The sequence below is a fragment of the Brugia malayi genome (genome assembly GCF_000002995.4).
Source record: "Brugia malayi strain FR3 genome assembly, contig: Bm_v4_Chr1_scaffold_001, whole genome shotgun sequence".
Lineage (NCBI taxonomy): Eukaryota > Metazoa > Nematoda > Chromadorea > Rhabditida > Onchocercidae > Brugia > Brugia malayi.
In genome coordinates, this window is record NW_025062475.1 from 11,107,400 (window position 1) to 11,127,782 (window position 20,383).

Genomic DNA, 20,383 nt, shown 5'->3' on the forward strand with positions numbered 1-20,383 from the left:
TTACATGTCATGAAATAATTGATAATAATTTGAGCAAAAGCAAAAAGCAAAAACAAAAACAAAGACAAAGCAATGGATATAGTTATATTTGAAATTGGCTAGTAAAAAATTTTAACTTCCACAAAAAGTTTTGTAACAATAAATGTAAAATACTTTTGCTCAGAAAAATGAAAATCAAAAATTAAGAATTCCTCTTTCGTTTGAGTTTCAAAAAGGAAATTTTTCCATTTATTATTTTATATAAAAGTTTTTAAAAGTAAAATAAATTGTACTTAGTTACTCGTAAATACAAAAGTGGTCGAAATTATTTACAAAAAGTAATCAAAAAAATACCGATTTTAGATAATTTACAACACTTTCAATATAACTACAATGGTTAGATTTTCTTTAAAATGAATTAATAAAGCCGCTAAGATCTTAAATCATTTCTTACTTTTCATTTAAAAGCAATATAAAAGAATCATAAATGCGTCTTTGAAATAAGCAAGTAATAAATGAAGTCAAAAAATTGAATTAGAAAAGTGGAAAATGAAAATTATATAGATAGCACCTTGGGACCAATTTAACAGGTAAGCTGCATAAAACAAATATTTTTTTTTTAAGTGACAAAAAAGTGAATTTACAACGATCAATTCAATAATATAATAAGCTTCACAAATTCAAAAATTTCAATGATAAAATTACTTTGGAATTTTAGAAAATTATTTAAAAACTTTAATTTGCAAATTTAAAAGATTCATTTCGTTATTCTTGAATTTGCTTTCTTTTTCTTTTCTCAAAGTGCAGAAAATTCTTGTGAGAAGTAAAATTTAATAAATACACAAACATTAATAAACAAACAGATATTATCACAACAAATTATAACTATGAATGTCATCAACCCGTGTGCATAAAAAATACCCATTTTAGAAAACATAAGAAACAAAAGAAATAAATATTATTTTTTCTTATCTTTTCTTTATCATCTCATTTTTCTCTTTAAAGATAATTAATTCATTTAAATTTTATAACAATAAATAGGATAGAATTCGAAAATGTTTAAAAATAGACTAATAATTCTATGCCTCACTTGTTTCCTCACGTCGAAATTGATATTCAGCCTGATATAGTGTTGGATGATGTGGACGATTACGTTTAAAGAATCCACACTTCCAAAAAATGAGTATTAAAATTAATAAAATTAATAGGCCTAGGAGAGCAGCTGCAATAATTACCCACCACGGAATTGGTGCTGTTTCCGGTATAGCTGGTCGATCCGGATATGCATGAGTTGATGCAAATGCAAAATTATTTCGCGTATTTCTTTCTTCAATACCTTGTTCTTGATCCAGAATTAATCGACCGGACGATAAAATTTCAACATATGCTATATCATAATAATCCTTAAAGAAGAAAAAAAAAAGTAGGCAATGTTAAAGAACAGTAACATTGGTTGATTGCTAAAATATCTTAGTGATTTATTCCAGTGTGTAGATTAAATAAATTACGAATAAAATTTACTCACAAAAATTTGCATTTCTTTTTTTTTGTATGTGAATGCTTATAGTGTTGAAAGATAGCACTATTGATCAATTTTTTAATTAATTTAATTAGAAAAGTCACTTCAACAAAAGTAGCATTCCATAAACGTGACCGGAAATCTATTACTGCAGCAGCATCAACGTCCAGAAAATCGAAATGACATGTGACTGTGAAACATTTCGCTGTCTTATCAGCACAATTCTGCAAAGAACAGAATTTTATTTTTGTTAAATTTATGAACACTGAACTGTGTACAGCATACTTTTGTTATTTATTTATTCTAAAAGAAAATAAAACTTTCCGCCTGGAAATGAAAATGCTGAAGAGAGGAAATTAGAGTGTTTCGAAAATTTAATCATATTTAACGTACTTTTCTTATCTTTACACACTATCTTGAAAAAAAAAAAATTAATTCCCAACAAGTAAATAATTATTTATTATTACTAAATGTCCAGCGAAGCAAATTTTTCTGAATAACTGAAATTATTTTTTGTTTTGTAAAACAAAAAAAAGAAAAGAAATGTGACACAATAAGAAACTTACCACTCTGACAATTTCAACTTCTTCACCTGATTTTTCTCGAATTTTTGTTGATTTTATTCTCAGCTCTCGAGATGGCCTCTTTTCGCGGTGCTCTTTAATTGTTCGCTGAAAAAATTTCAGCATTATCAAATATTTTTGAAAATATTCGTTAATGAGATGATAGTGGTGCTTTTGTCACATGTTTTAAGCTTTAGTACTTATATGAAAATAAAACAATTAAATAATAGCAGAAGAGAAAGTAAGAAAAGAAGGAAAACTATTACAATTATTGTCACATTACCACTCCGTTTAGATCTATTTTATTCTAATTTAACATTTCCAAATGAAATGTACAAATTAGTGAGAAAAATTACACTTAATTATCCCTTTTAATTAGAAAAATTACACTTAATTATTCCTATTTTAATTAGAATCATTACACCATCCAACATTATAATCTAAAAAGATGGCTTTTCTTCTTATTGAAAAGATAATAGTTGTTTCATTATATCATTTTTTTTTTCATGAAAATGCACAGTTATGATGATAGATAACCTTTAAATGAAGAAAAAAAGGTCACCAAAGCATTGAATGATCGATCGTATGAATGATATTACTAATAACGAAATAACATTCATAAATAAAAATGTTTAATGGATTGTAAAAATGATTTTCAATTAAAAATAATATGATAATTAATATGTTTTATGTATTAGATCGTAATTTAGCCTCACCTTAAATCGATTCAGGTCTTCGTCATCTTCGTCATTTTCCTGATCCATGTCATCGTTATTGTCATCCTCATAGTATTGCTCATTTCCGGTTTCAAGAAGAAATTTCAGCTGTAACGGATTGATCCATTCATGTGGTAAAACCATCGTACATTGCTTGATATCTTTACTGTTATCAGTATTAGTTAATTGCATTGTTGGTGTTTCCATAAGGTATAATGCCCATTTACCTGTTGTAAACACACTTGCCATCTGATAAGGCCAATCAACCTGAAATTTAATCAAATCTAATTCACAGAAAATTTTTATTTGAAAATAAAAATAGAAAGAAAAAATAGATTTGATTTAAATCTTATAAATGTAATTTGATATTTCTGACCTGAAGGGTGACATTTGACACTGACCAAGGTCCTTTATTTGTGACAGTATATTTATGCACGACAAGTGGTCCAACATCTGCATCAAATTCCATCTCTGACTCACCTTTCATTTCACCGCCATACCTAATTATTACAAAATTTAAATTTTAATATAGTGAATCCTAAATCAAAATACCTCTAGCATATTTGATAAGCTACTAATGAGTAATTAATTTCTTTTTCTGTACACAAATAGAAGTAATACAGATACCTTTCTGTATATTATATATCATTAATAACTCTGAAAACTACATAATTGCTCGATTAGCAAAGGACAAGTAAATTTTTAATTGAATCAATAAATAATTTAGTAATTTATTAATTGAATTGATAAAAATTTATTAAATAATTTAAAAAATTTATCCGTCCTAATATAATGTTTATTTTCAATTAATTTGATGTGAAATAATTGTTCTGTTAATAAATTTCAGGAAAGAATTAACTTACCTAACAATGGAAGGATCAGAAACAGCGCTAAGCTCTAACTCAGCTCGTTTGATTACACGTACGACAGTTTTCCATGAATTATCATCCAAATTCTTCTCATCACTGGTACTATTAACAAAAGCTCGAAACTCCAAAGGTTTACCTAAACCTTCCGTACGTCCACGTGCTATACGGAAGCTAAGCTCGAATTTCAACTAAAAAAACATTGGAGTAAATTTATTTTAGCTAAAATCTATTTGTAAATATTTGCAATAATATAATTTTGTGGAATTTTCGCTCAAATTTCATATTCCATTTAATTCAATTCATTCTGATCAAAAACATTTGAAAATGTTTAAATGTAAAAAATACTTTAAAAAAAAATTTTTTTTTGAGATTTATTAATTTGAAGACTAATTTATTTATAATTATATATTACTAATGATTAATAGCAAATAAGGATAAGTAATATTACTTAAGTTATTAAAAGTAAATAAATAAACCTGTTTATTTGGTTCCATAGGATTTCCAAGTGATATGATAGCTAGATTACCTTTGAAATCATCAATATTGACAGGACTATCTTTTCTAATCAAAATTGGAATATCTAATTCATCCGAATTGTATTCAATGAATAATGTTGCCTCATAGGCTCTTTCAGCATTGTTTTTAACCAAAAATGATATATCAATGGTGGTTTTTTCACCTACTTGTGTTACATATGTTCCATCTTCTTCTTGCCTAAAAAATAAATTTTTTAAATCTCAATAAAATAACTATTCAAACAGCAAAAAAAAAAAAAAAAATGAAGTATTATAAAGTTAGAGTAATTCTTTTCAAATCATTATTTTTCTTTTTGTAAATTTTCACATTAACTACTATTTCACTAATTTTATAAACAAATTTGAGTTGCAATTAATTAATTCAATTTTGTTGAATAATTTTTTCAAATTTGCATTTTACCACTTACGATATTCCCGGTAGCACAGCTAGTAGTTGCAAATCACTTGTACAAACATTATCAACACCACATTTTCGATTAAAGTGTATCTGTGATAAATCTGAGTGATAAGCTAATGCAGGTGTAAAAAAAAAATAAAGAGATAAGAGATAGAAATGAGAAATTAATTAATTTTTCAAAGCATCAAATAACAAGATAAATTCTTTTTTCTTTTTAAATTACTAAAGATTACTAATAACTTATAAGTAATATACTCAGTTTTGAATAATTTAACAGTGCTAATTATCTGTCCTCTAATGATTTTGTCATCTTGCGAGAAACTTACAATGAATGTATCCTCAGATCCATACTTATTCAAAACAGGATATAAATTCATATCAACTATTTTGCCACCATTTCGAGGCATTTTTGGGATCGCTTCATTTCGTAATTGCACAGAAAATCGTAATTTTATTGGATTTATCCAATCGCTATTTGTATTCTAAAAAGAAAAAACAAACAACCGCTTACTTTGATGATAATAATATAATCAGAAATGAGCTTAAAAATAAGAAAGTGTTTTAAAAAAGCATAAATATCTCAATGAAATCGGATTTTAATTTAATCTACATAATAAGACAAATATGAAATAAACAAATTTTGTGAAGAAAGAATTGAATAATTAAAAGTTATCATATGAATAAGATAATTGGAAATTACTAAAAATTTTAAAAAGAAAATAAAATAATAAAAAGTTCTAAAAAAGAATTTAGCATACTGTAATGAAAAGTTTGTGATTTTTTATTTGTGGTTTTTGATTAGCACCTCGTCCACAATTCCACGTGTAATTCTCCTTGCGTGATTCAAGGATACGTGCTCGAGTCCCTACTCCTGAACTCATTGCTATAACCTAGAAAAAACTTTTTAAGTCGGTTAAAGTCTGTTAAGAACTATTGCATTATGTATAAAAACATCGTTTATAGCAATCAAACAAAAAAAGAAACCGTAAAGTTTCCGGAAACGTTCTATCTATCAGTTATCATTTTCATATTCTAATATTATATCTCAATATACATATGAACCAAATTTTTTTTTTTTCTGGAAATTAAAAGTATTAATTTTGAAAGTAATTGCAAAGAAAAAAAATACAAATTTATCAAATTTCAAATATAACGAGATGACTTTGTAAAAAAAAAAAATTGAAATTTAAAAATAACTTACCTCAAGCATACATTTAAAAACATCACTATCAAAATTTAGTAACTTTGATGAATTTTTTATATTTGTTTTATCCATCGATAGTTCCGTACTGATTGAAAAACTATAAAATACCATAAAAATGATTGAATTCTATTCTATCACATAAAAAATTTTTTAATTATATAAGCGATATACTTATTAATAAATAATATATGTATATTTGAAAGAAGGAATAAAAATTGAAATAGTTTTTTAACTGTATAATATTTCAAATTTATTTGAATTTTGTAAATTACTTCCAATTAGAAAAGAAAATTTTCCTTCTTTTTTTAAAAATTAAGAAAGAAATATTATTAATTTTGATAGATTTATAAGAACTAAAATTAATTAATATTGATTTTATGATTAAAAATTAATGAATGAGTAAGTGTGCATACCATGTTTGTGCAGTTCTAAAACACGATGAGTCACCGTCGATATCAATTTTCATATCATTATCAATATGCTGAGCAGTGATATAAATTACTGGCCTAGCTCGAAGTAGGATGACTGTATCAGATGCAAAAGCACCAATAACTAAATCATTGTAACCATTGCCATCCAAATCTGATCCACCGGATAATGAAAATCCAAAAGTTTTCAGTGCTTTCATATGCAAATTTATTCGTGGTAATTCATCAGCACTTATTATCTAAATTATGTACAAAATTTTAGGAAAAAAAAAAAAAGATTAAATTATGAATAGGTAGAATAGTTAATGATAGAGTGAAAATAAACAAAAACAAAAACAAAACAAAATAGATCGAAAAAATAGAAAATTTTGTGATAAAAAATAATTAGGAAAACTTTCTAAATAATAACCTGTACAGGTTCAGGTTTAAAGGTATTTGATGATTTTGCACCAAGATAAATGTACACTGCACCTTTACCATTATCAGTAAATGGTGCACCAACAGCGAAATCTAAATAAAATAGTAATCAAATGAATGAAGTAATTTTTTATGAAATTATATAAAACTCATTAATTATCATTGAAATATTTTTGATAGTGATAGAAATAATTTTAATAAATTAAAAAAGAATGTATGTCATATTTTACAATTATTAATTTTCCTTTTTTTTTTTCTTTCAATAAGTTAATTTCTAATTTTATCATTTATAATCTTTTCATTATAAACAGTTTTTTTCCTCTTTTTTTTTTTTTTTTTGCTTTTTATTTATTGTGAGATTATATTTCAATGTTTACAGTTGCAAAATATGAGATTCGTTTCAGTTGAAAAAGTTTAACAAACAAACAAAAATTTCTCATTTTTCGAAATATGAAAAAAAAAGAACAAAATTGTATGTTTGACAAACAATGAAAAAATTAAAAATAAATTAGTGATTTCAGTTTGAGATAAAAACGCTAACGATCAGTTCTTCTCTTCTAAAAATATTTTTTGTTTCGAAATGCAAATGCATCAATTGAATTATCTTATTTTTTTCTAAAATATCTTATATTATCTAATGGAAAAAGAAAAAATTACTGCAACAATAGATTTGGAATAAATTTCATGCAAACAATTATAAACGAAAAGATTTTCTATCATTAAATCATATTATTCATTTTTTCATTATTTCTTTGAAATTTCACATAGATATCAAATTTTCATCTCATCAAAATTTCCTCCAAATTTGTGTTTTGTTAAAATAAATTTGATTTTAAAATAATTGCGTTCATAAATTATTAATAAATCATTTTAAAGTTACGGTTTCGTCGATTCTAATCGAACAATAATTAGCAAAGAATATTGAAAAAAAATTTTCGATTCAAATATTTAAATTATTTTGGCTCAAATGCTAAAATATTTGAATTGATGAATAAATCTTTCCTCTTTTTCTCTCTGTCGCATTATTACCATTTATTTGTCTATTTTTTATTTACATAAAAGGTAATGAATAAGTTATACCGTTGTAATTATTATTATCACCGTCCACGTTTCCCAGACGTGTTATTGCTAGACCAAATTGCGAGTAAATTCCTTGACCGCGAATTTTAATTGGCTTTAGGAAGACGTTCGCATTTTCATGACGTTTACGTCGAATTCCGGATGAATAAAATATATATACAGCACCACCAAATGAGCCATCAACTGTTTCTGAGTATTCAAAAGGTGCTCCAACTAATAAATCATCAAATCTGAAAATTGCAAAACTTTTTATTTATTTGTTTTATTTGTCTGTTTATTTATTTATTTGTTTGCCCATTTATTTATTTATTATCCTACGATGTATAATACTTGAAAACAATGATTGTCCATTAATATACTGCAATCGTAACAACAAAAACGAAATGCTAACCTATCATTGTTTAGATCGATAACTTCAATTGCATAACCAAATGCTGAGCCAAGTTGTGAACCTTGGAGCATAAAGCTATCTTCCGTAAGGGTCAAATAATGCGAAGTTTGAGAATTCGGTGAATGACCGTTACGGAATGGCAGAAAAGTTACAGCACCCGTTTGATTGTATCGCGTAGCACCGGCCACAATTGTTGTATTATCTTTATCTTCAAACCTGTAATCATTTGTTAAATTGAATTTGAAATAATCGAAATAAAAATAACTTGAAGAGAAATATACTCGGCTTCAACTTAAAGTAGTAAATGATACGTTAGGTTTAAATTGAGTAATAAAAGAATACTTTAAAATATTTCTTTTCTGAGTAATAACTGCAATTTATATTTCTATAGAATATTAAGTGCAAAAAAAAAAAGTATTGTAAGTATTACTTTAGTCACTCAATTTCAACATCAAATTAAACATTTGATGGGAAAAATATTTTTAGTATGTAATTATTGTGAGAAAATGATTGTCCATTTTCATACAATAGTAATAAATTTCTTTTTTTTTTTTTTTTTTGACAGATTAAATTAGCATTTTTTTTTGGTGGTTTTTGGTAATAAAAAAAAGTTGAGATAGGCAAAACAATAAGAAAAAAAAAAATGATTTAAGTCACTGATTTGAAAAAAGTTTTTAATTACCTCTGAGTTAAAATTAGTTTTTATAGCTTTTAATTCTATCAAACTTTTGCCAAAATTTTTGAATTCACAAACTTACTGAACTTATATGATGGGAAATTTTAGGTAATATAGAATGATTTCATAAATAATATATGCAGTAATTTTAAAAATGAATTATATTTTCATAAATAAAATTTCAAATCACTTAAATTTTGAATTTTATTGATAATTTTACAAATATTATAAAAAATATAACTTTATAGAAAATTTTTTGAATTTTTACAAAAATTTCTTTTTTCCATTTAATTGTCAATTCAAAATTTTTATTTTCCTAGCACTTTCTTTTCTTTTTTCTGAATAATCTTTGAAAAAGATTTTTGAGAAAGAGAAAAAAAAATGAAATAAAATTTAGGATTTAAATTACCAAAAACCAAAACGACCATGTCGTACAGAAAATCCAAGATAATCATGTCCTTGGAACTTCGATCGTATACCATGCAATTTTGGATCGACACCCATTGTCCAGCGATCGCGATTCATTGCAAATATATCTTTTGGATAGTATCGTCCAAATACACCACCTGTCCACTTTTTTGCACCAGGTAAACCTGAAATGTCACCATGACACATATGAGACAAATGTCTTTCATCATTCCTTCTTTCCTTGTAACATTATAAAATTTTTATTGAAAAATTAATTATAGCTTCTAGGAAATGTTTTTTTTTTTTTTCTTTTTAAATTCTTTTTGAAAAAAATCAAAAAAAAAAAATTTAATTTAATCCTTCACTAACAATTGATTTGAATTGGCTAACTTTTTAACACTGATATAACAATTTTAATTCTTTTATTTCCTCTTCTTTTCTTTTTCTTTTACTTTATTCCATCAGTATGTAATTAATCATTTCAGTATTATTTAAAACTTTTTTGTCCAGAATTTTCTCGAAAGAAATGTTTTTTATCAAAGCTTCAACGGTTTTTCTTTCTTTTTTTTTACATTTAAAAATCGATTTCTTTCTTTTACAAAAAAAAAAAAAAAAAAAAAAGATAACAATATTAAACAGTTGTAAGCATTGAGGAAAGCAATATTCTTTTGATATCACTCAATCAGAAGTAGAAAAGGCTAAATGATAGCAATGAGAAATGATAACACAATTGCAAATAGTAAACAAGCAAGCCTAAAATTCCGAATAAATTTTTAGAAAAACTAAACTTTATCATATCAAGTTGAAAATAAATAATGTCAGTTAGACATAAAAAAAGCTATAAAACGACAATAAGAATTTCTAACTGATCAAATTTGTAAATTATTGAGTAATGATATTAATTACTTAGTCGAATTAGCTTATTTATCAAATTTATATTTGAATTTCAATCTGTTTCATGTTTCAGCCAAACGATTATTGTTTGATGTATGAAAAATATCACAAATTTTCATTATTAAAAAATATTTCAAACTCTAAAAAAAGATATCTCACAAAATCAATAATTATAGACAAACCAGTGATAACCATTGATTCGTCAACAAAACCACTAAAACCTTCCATGCAAGAACCAAATTCGTTATGTCTATCTGTTCGAGGTAAACCTGGTTGTGAACACGATACAAGAATTTCCTAAAATGAAAAGGTCTAAACTTACATATTTAAATATAAAGGTACAATTTTTTATGGTACCATACGTAAATTATCATGATATTACAAAGGCTTACCTTCTTTTTTTTTGAGATTTAATAATATAAACATTTCAGTTATTCAAAAAAAATTCTGTCAACAACCCAAAATAACAAAATAATCAATATTTTTCTATTACAATACTTTAATAGACAAATCCTCAGGAAAATAATTTTTGGTATTCCCTTTTTTTTTTGAGTACTTATACCTTTAGGTTATATGCACTAAGTAATATCAAAATACAAGAGATATGTTTATACATATTAGTCGAACCGGGTTTGTAACCAGATTTCTAATGAGAAAACTGAAATTATTTAAAGACAGCGTGGTAAATCGTTCCTATCATATCAGAAAAAAGCGATAATTTCAAACTGAATGGCATTTTTGTGACTCGAAAATTGACACCTAAATGTGACAAAACATTTATTTAGAAACAAATCTGACTTTGAATTTAAAATTTGAAAACAAATTTGGAAAGATAAACAAGCCAGATAGCCGCTTTTTTCTGTAATGATTTATGATTAATGAATCATTATTAAATTATTGATCTTTTCAAATTGAAAAATTGAAAAAAAATTAATTCTCACATTCCCAACAATTTCTTAATTACCATTTTCCCATGAAGCTTTATTAAGAGATTAGCAGGGATCTCTTCAACGATCTCATCGACAATAATCTCTAAGCTTAATTAATAGTCTTTTTAATTAAGCTCTAATCTAACTACTTATTATAAATAAATGAACAAAATGCGAAAACCTTTTGCGTGAGATCACTTTCAAGCACAAAACAAGTACCATCTGTATAAGCTGAACTATTATGATATCGTACCAATGGTGCACAGGCCTAAAAAACACGAAATCAATTACTTATTAATCAAATTAATCAATTTTATTTGTCCTACGTTTAACAAATAAACATTGTTGCACTCAGTCTTACTCCATTACTTTACTATTTGTCTAATTTTAATTAACTAAATTACCTAACTTTAAAATTTTTTACTAATTATCTTAGGTAACGATAAGAAAAAAAAAATAAAGCAAAACTTTCAAAATATGCAATTTACAATATGTTGAAAGAATAATTTCTTACAATGAAAAATCTCGAGAAATTTTTTCCACTTATTCAGTTTTTTACAATTATCAATTGCTCTATTCATTTTCTAAACTTCATTTTTGCAATCAGAAAAGAAAAAAAAAAAGATTTTTTATTTTTTCAAATTAAAAAAAAAAATTAAATTAAATTTAACATACCATTGCCATTCCATTCGGTATTCCGGCACTTACAACTACTGAACCCAATAATTGCCTGTTTTTACCTTGGAAATGTAATTGCCGGCCAAGTACACTATTTACCGGTTTATGCATCTCCTCAATGCTATCATATTCAACATTTTCCTGTTGACACCATCCGGAATTCACAGTAGCACTTGCACTATCACTAAAATTACCCATTTTGGGTAATTTAATTTAGCATTAATTCAAATATACATCATTTATCTAATTATTACTAAATGTTTTCGACGATAATTTCGATTTAAAAAAAAAAAAAAAAAAAAAAACATTTACGATAGGCTAAAATTGATGATAATCTTTCAAAGATTATTGTTAATAATATTAAACTATAATTCCTTTTATACAAAATTAATTTTATGCCAAAATATCATTTATTTATGAAACGTTTTCTTTTTCTTTTTTTTTTTTTTTGCACTTAAAATTTTCAGAATTTTTGCGTTATGCTAAAAAAGTTGAAAAAAATTTTTTTTAATATTCATATCAAATTTTTCTACTACATTAATAACTTATTATGAATGAATATTATATGAATTACTTTAACTAAAATTAAATTAATATTTGTTTGTTTTGTTTCGTTTTTTTTTTTTCTTTTTTTTTTGATTATTCAATAAATAGAATGAGGTAAGCATTGAGAGTAATAGCATTTGCAATAATAATTACAATTAATTAATTTAATTAATAAGATTAAATAAATAATCGCAAAACAATAATAATTATTATTATTATAAAATACTTATGGTTTTAGCATTTTTCCACTTTTTTTTTCTCGTATTAAAATAATTTGAAATTTGCTTATCTTTTATCTTTCTGAAAACTGTCGTAGAATACGAATAGTGACAATGTCAACTATCATTCAAATGTTTGCATATGTGTGTTTTAAACATCAATGGAATGTGTAAAAAGCAGGAATGCAAGAGGCTGCTTACTTCGCCTATTCAAATTACTTATAATTGTATTTGTAAATGTCAATATGTTAGTTTAAATTACTCAAAGTTAAAACAAATTACTTCTCAAATTACTTAAATTCACAAAAATTAAACTGTTGAGACTATTTAGATTATAAAAAATTTTATTTATAAAAAAATTTTCAAATGTATAAAAAAATAAAGGAATGAAAAAAACTGTTAGTGTTAAATTTAATGTATTTTTTGTTGAAGTAATAATAATTTCATTTTTTTTTTTTTTTTTTTTTTTTTTGCTCTGAGAAATTTTCGTCTTCTATAAGCGCTCAATGCTTTCATGCATCATTTGAAGTATATAAATGAATGATTGTTGAGCGGAAGAATGTGACATTAGTCATTTCTTTCCTTTTTTTAAAAACTTTTTTTTTTGTTCATTTAATATTTGATAAAATTTAGTGGTAGAAATTGAATATAATTATTATACTCGCATGATAAAATAAATCATTGATAATTGAATTTTAATTAATCACGAAATGATTATTTCAAATGCTATGAAATTATTTGAGAAATATAAAGTAGTAGAAAATAAATTTAGTAAAAAAAAAAAAAAAATTGTTTTATAAAAAATATTTGTAGATATTAAAATAATTATTAATGCAGTATTTTTCATATCAATTGATAAGATCATAAAATTAACATAACATATGGTAGTTTCAGACAGGTGATATGATAGGCATATTATTATCATTCAAATTTGGCATTGCACAAAATGATTAATGAGCCATATGTATTTGAAAGGAGAAAAGAGAAGAGAATGGTTGACATTGAACTTATTCCTTTCAATCAAAATTATTCATTCATATAATATCATCCGAAAGAAATTATTATATTTGCTAAGCATTTAATAAATTAAAATTACATTTTCAGAAATTTAAATAAATTTAAAATGTTGATTTACCTGTAAATATAACGTGCTGTTATTGGACATGAATAAACAGCTCCAGCATGTTCAGTACCTGGTTGACCTGATTCAGCTTTTGGAGCACCGACAAGAATTCTACAATTTTTTATTATTATTATTATTTGCTAAATATAAGTAAAAAAAAAGAAAGAAAAGAAAAAGAATTAATAAAATTTACTGAGAAGGTATTTATAGTTTCAGGAAAGTTATTTCCGGTAAAATCATATCAATTCAGTCAGTTTTTAAATTATATATAAAACAAATAATCTTTATTTACTATAATTTATTCCAATGTTTTTTTTTTTTTTTTTTTACAGAACTTTTAATATTTTAAAAAATGAGAAAAAATTATGAAAAGCTACGAGAAATTTGATTGCTTAATTGAAATGCTTAAAATTGATTTTTTTTTTTTTTTTTGTTATTCATTTTTCTTTACAGAATAATTTAAAAAAAAAAACTGCAATTTTTTTTTGTAATTTTTTAATTTAGATAATTCTTTAATTAATAAATTTGTATGTTCTTATTTTAATTAATTTATTAATTAATTATTTTAAAGCATTCTATATTTCATTTCCATTGTATTTCAAATGTTACTGTTATTTTTCGTGTTTAATTATTATTTCACATAATTAATGAATAATTTTTTTGACTACAAATTTAATTCATTACATTATTTTTTGCTAATTTCATCATTTTAAATTTTTTCATTGTAAATTTGTTTTTTTTTTTTTTTTTTTTAGCAAAAAATACAAATAATAATTATAGTTTTATTAAAAGAAAAGAAAGGAATATTTAGCAGAAGAAAAGTAACTAAAAGTTATTTTATCTCATTGATACATATTAATGAGATATTACAAATTAAGTTAGAATGATTAATGATAATATTTTCATTCATTCTTATTTTTCCTATTTCTTCGTTTTCTTTTTCTTCTATGTGTGTGAATGGATTAAATGAGTGTGAAAAATAATTGGAACGGGAAAAAAAGAGAAATGATAAATGAGAAGAAGCAAATGAAAGAAGAAAAAGAATTGAAATTTATTTAATGTTTTTAAAACTAATAATTAATTGTTATTAATGAAATTGGATAACAAAATATTTTACATTGTTGTAATAAAACTTTTGGCAAAGCATACATCGCACATTTAAAATATTTACTATCGATTTTATATAGCTTAACAAAAATGACAACAAGCTTATCATCAAATATTTTACAAACATGATTAGAAACTTTCAAACTTTAATATGTTAATAATTCTATTGCGATAATGGTGCTTTATTGTTGTAGATGTAGTAATAACAGTATTAATAATAATAATAATAATAATAATAATAATAATTTATTGGCATATGTCATACATCAATTTGACGTTATCCATATAATTTGCATATATATAAAGCTTTTATAGGCTTAGCATGTCAATTCGAAAGGCATTGTGATGGATGAATAAATTGCCTTAAGGCTAAAAATTTGATAATTGCTATTTTGGCAATTCAGATGAAATATACTTTGAAATATTTAAATTGTAATTGAAAATGAATTATTTGATGGAATTTCTTCATTCCTAAAAGATTACAATTTCCTCTATTCAATCAGACGGAAATATTGAATCTCAAAATTTCTTTCTTTTTCAAATTTTCAAAATGAGCAATTTTTTTTTTTTTTGATATAGACAAGAGAAGATTCATAATAATATGCATTATGCTTTTTCTTGTTCGCGTCTTTGTTCTTCATTAATGTGTAAATAATTTAAGTTTGTTGACAGTAAGTTGACATTTTTTTTATTAAAAAATTAAAGAAGGAAAAAAAAGAAAGAATTTATTAGCAAACGATTTATCAATTAATTCAAGCAATGCATGCATGCATGCATGCATGCAATCATATAAACATTCGAAAAATGATGCCATTCTTCTTTATTTTTCAATAATTTTCACTCTTTCAAAATCTCATTTGTAAGTTTTTTTTTTTTTTTTTTCTTTTTTAAAGCAAATATTTGTATAATTACAATTGTTAAAACTATAAAAGTTCGATGTTTTTTACAATTAAATAAAAATAATTTCTGATATAAAATGAATGAAATCGTAATTTTAAATATGAAAAGAGGAAAATCCATAATTCTTTATATGTGAGAAAAATCAAAATGTTGAAAATTGAAAATATTTCACATCTAAAATTAATAATTTTATGTCCTTCAAAAATACATACCATATTAGATAAAGATGAAAAGAGAAAAAAACAATTAATAAAAATTAATTGAATATTCAATTTCGATGACTTTCGATGATTTTTTAATTTATATTATATTCTAACAATAATGTGAGAAGAAAAGAAAACTTTTCCAATAATTCTGTCAACTTTTTTGATATTTTCTATTTTTTGATTTTTAATCGAATTGCATATATTATTCTGCAATTTTCATTTTCAATTTATGTTAAAATTTCATATTTCCGATAAACATTGAATGTTTGGAAGTGACCAAACATTTATAGTCTTAGTGGACAGTGATATGATAGATGCTAGACTAATCAAATCATGATAAAATATTGATGACAATTTAATTATTATTATTAAATCATACAAAATTACCATATATGACATCTAAAATATTTACTGAATTATCAATTAATTATTTTAAAAGTTTTGTTGAAATTATCTCAGAATGCAATTTATTGCTAATTTGAATCGTGAAAACTTGCAATTTTTACTGCTTGAAAATTTGAGAAATTTAAAGTCAAAAATTACTTACGCAATGATTGACTAATGAATTAGCATTTGTATAAAAATAGCTCATTTTTTTTTTTTTTTTTTGTTTTTTGTTTGAAAGGAAGAAGTGATTCTAAAAATTTGATTTAACAATATGCTTAAAATATCGCTGATGAGAATTTCTTAAAAATACTAGTATTTAAAAATTTAAATTGCTATCAATTTAAAGTAAGCCGATCCAATTTTAAGTACCCAATTTCAAAGTTTGCTTTAAAAATTAGTCACATTTGAAATTAAGATAACAAAATATAGTATTTTTTCGTTAACTTGAAAAAAAAAGAAAAGCGCTAATTCATTTTTTTTTTTCTTTCTCTTTTCACTGGAAGAAGAGAGAAATTTGAAAAACTAATACAATCTTTAGAAGTAAATTTTTCAAAACTAATTTAAATCTAAATTTAAAGACTGAATTACTTTAAGAATGTATAATGTTTGATTACTTTCGGTCACATTTTACATTACAATAGTTTGAAAAAAAAAAAAGGTAACAAAGAGAACTTCAATGACTTTTGCGCCCAACTATTCGTAACAATTATTTTAGAATAAAATTAGAACTAATAAATGAGAGCAATGCATATGAGAGTATCATCGGTAAACGATGTATGATTGTAAAAAAGAAAAAATGTCAAATAAATGAATTTCAATTCTTTTCATTCTTTATCTCTTTCTTTTCTTATACAAAGTTCAGCTAAGTTTCAAATTTAAAAGCACTTTAAAATTAATTTAAAAATTTTTAAATAATTCAAAAAATAAATGACTAACTTTAAAATACCTCTCTCTCTCTCTCTCTCCTTGTCCCTCTCTCTCTATCATAATTTTTGCATTTCCAACTCCCATTTTCAGCAGAAAAAAAAAAATTGCACAATGCTGACGACAAAATGCTGTGACAATCAAATTTAACTCATAGAAGAGTCTTTTTTTTTTTTGCTTTCATTTATCAAAAAGGAAATTCACAGTTAATACCTTTTTCAGTTATAAAAACAAAATTTGACGAATTTAAACGGATTACAAGTGGAATTTTTGTTCATATTTGAAATAATAAAATAATTTATATTTGAAAATTAGAATTGAAATACTGAAATTGAAATAATTCCATTTCACAATGTCAACATTTTATCATAATCTTATTCGTTCAAATTGCAATTTTAAATTATTTTTATTGCTATAAGGTAATTTTCTTCTTGAAATTTAAACGAATTTAATTTATTTAATTTTAATTACTGTTTAAATTGTTTTACACGAAGAATAAATGTTTTTGTATCTTTCATTTTAACATTTTTTTTTCACTCACTTACCTTCTTCGTTGAGCATTTTTTGATTCTTTTTTTTTATTTTTTCCTTTTCAAAATAATAAATTTAGACAGAAGAAGAGTGAAAGAGAGAGAGAGAGAGAGGAGAGGGAAGGAAAGAGAGAGAGAGAGAGAAAACTTACACAGGGAGATTCTCTTTGAAATGTTCCGCAACAGCAAAACCAAAATATGAATCATTTGGACCAATTTTATAGATTGGTGCATGAATATCCAAATTAAATGCTAATACCATTGCCAATGAGTAGTAATAGTAGCAAATAAGGTATGAAATAATTGTGAAATGCATTCGCGCTAATAAATTTCTATAATATTTGTTAGAATTGAAAATTTCATATTAAATTTTAGAAAATTTTCAAGTAGTTGCATTCATTCACCTCGAAAATGCATAAATGAAAGAGAAGGAAGATTATGAGTGGAAATTTTTGTGCTCATTGGTTACTTTCAATAAATTAGCAAATTGAAAATTTAAAAAGGAAAATATAAAAATAGTATTTTTTGAAGATAATAGTAGAATAAAATTAAAATAACAATCATAGTGTGATCGAAAAAAAAAAAAAAAAACATATATCATCGACAAATAAATTCAATAAAAAGTTAAAATAGTTCAAAAAAAAATTCGAATTAATGAAAAGTTATCAGTACTATGTTTTAGAATAATCTAGTATTGTTCTTTGGATAAAAACAAATGAAAAAATCATAAAAATGAAAAACAGAAAAAAATAAAATTGTAATTAAATAGCAAAATTTGCATAATGTAAATTGGAAATGAGAAAATTTTATAACAAATATTCATTAAATTTAATTTGTATCCATAAATATTCGATCAGTTTTCTGCAAAAAAGCAAAAAAAAAAAAAAAAAAAAAAAAAACAATTCGCAGCAATGAAATTGGCACTGTTTTATTACACTACCAAATCAATTATTTAATCAAATTTCATTAAATGTTTAATTTCCAACCAATTACTAAAGATAACAAACGAACTAAATACATTTTTTTCTTCAACAAATACAATGGAACTTATACAATTTGAACAAAACTAATCAAAACATTGCTTATAAGACAATAATTAGTGGTTAGTGGTCAGTGGTGAATGGTAAATGGTCAGTGGTCAATAGTCCATGATCACTTCACTGCACTGCTTGTGTCACAATTTCATTCCATTTGTCATAAAAAGTTAGGGTTAACATTCGTGAGCAAGTACTACTAGCAACGACACATACGTACATGCATACACATACATACATACACACACACGTACATACAAATGTATATATGTATACGTACTAGTGCACACACACACACACACACATACATATATGACATACACATACATACGTATACACACAAAAGTTTAGGAGAGAAATGCGAAGTGAAGCTTCGTGTTTTATTTATTTAATCGTTTGCAAACAAAAAAGTGATGAAAAAAGGGATGCGTTGTGCGTGGGTGGGTGTGGGTGGACAGAAGGAAGACATTATGCAAACAAACGTTGTTAGTGTGTGGTCAGACGACTGCTGTCTGTGTACAATTTTGATTTTGTGGTTAGGTGAAAGGGGGAAGAGGAGGGGGAAGGGGGAGGGTTTCAGCTATGGATGAGTGATTATTGCGTAAATGGTAGTTGACAAGAGGTCATTCATCTGGTAGAAACGGGAAAATGGGATATCAAAGAGAGAGGGAGATGAAAAGAGAGAGAGAGAGAGAGAGAAAGGTAATTATTGCGGTTCTGAAGGATCAGCGTTAATGGATGATACACAACGATATCATTGCATGACCAATCTGAAAGGAATGCACTTCTTCACAAACATTTTACAATTTTCATTTCTCTCTCTAACCAGAAAGGGTGCAGCTATTATTACTGGTAGAGAGAGAGAGAGAGAGGAGAAAGGAGAGAGTTTGGAAACATTGATGACCTTATCCCTCGTATTGTTTTGCTCTTGACCCTTAACATATCATTTATTCTGCTACTATTCATGTGACCACTGGTCACTGTCACAGATAACATAGTGAAATGACCACTTTAATCTCATGAATTCAACTTCTCATCCATTTATTGCATTCGATGGGAGACGAACAGATGGGTGAGAACGTTGCATGGATGATAAATAGTAACGAATGGACAGAGAGACTGACTTTTAGAGACAGAAACCTGCATATGACATTTGTGACATGTAGTAGAGAAAACATAGGGTAGGGTATCTCACAGACATATACACACATGCACACATGCACACACATACACACACACACACACACACACACACACACACACACACACACACACACACACACACACACACACACACACACACATACACAATTAATATGGAGAGTCCTCAGGGGGGACCATCTAAAATATTGGATTGCATGGCGGAGATTTGAAGATACACTTTCGAGATGGCGGACGATGACTAATGAATGTGTGTTAGAATGTAATGACTGGGAAGTGTGGTGAACGTAAGATAAACGTGATACGACGAAGTTATCACGTAACTCCGTCAATTTTAGGAGTGATGTCTGATTGATTTATTTGGTTTAATTTGTAGAATTTAGTGAAAAGTTGGGAAGTTTAGCAGTGGAGCGAAATATTATCATCACAAATCAATAATAATACAAAAAAGCTTAAACAGACTAATTGACATTTGACATTTTAATTGAGCTTATGAAAAAACAAAGGAGAAAACAAGAGAAAAAAGAATTTGCAAACGAAAGACATTTTTCTATTTGCCATGA

The 20,383-nt window shown here is 25.2% G+C and overlaps 1 protein-coding gene across 1 annotated transcript; it reads right to left on the reverse strand.

Moving 5' to 3' along the window:
• Positions 1–1,058: 1,058 nt before the first annotated feature.
• Positions 1,059–17,887, reverse strand: Bma-ina-1 (Integrin alpha ina-1 precursor, putative; the record flags this gene model as incomplete). The annotated part of the gene is made up of 21 exons (XM_043077480.1): positions 1,059–1,382; positions 1,603–1,722; positions 2,065–2,169; positions 2,778–3,044; positions 3,154–3,277; positions 3,641–3,834; positions 4,123–4,360; positions 4,590–4,669; positions 4,906–5,061; positions 5,338–5,469; positions 5,781–5,880; positions 6,197–6,450; positions 6,621–6,721; positions 7,709–7,938; positions 8,100–8,315; positions 9,185–9,368; positions 10,260–10,374; positions 11,188–11,274; positions 11,682–11,868; positions 13,584–13,682; positions 17,778–17,887. 21 exons carry the CDS (start codon positions 17,885–17,887, stop codon positions 1,059–1,061), a joined length of 3,423 nt encoding a protein of 1,140 aa, XP_042933414.1.
• Between the last annotated feature and the right edge of the window lie 2,496 nt (positions 17,888–20,383).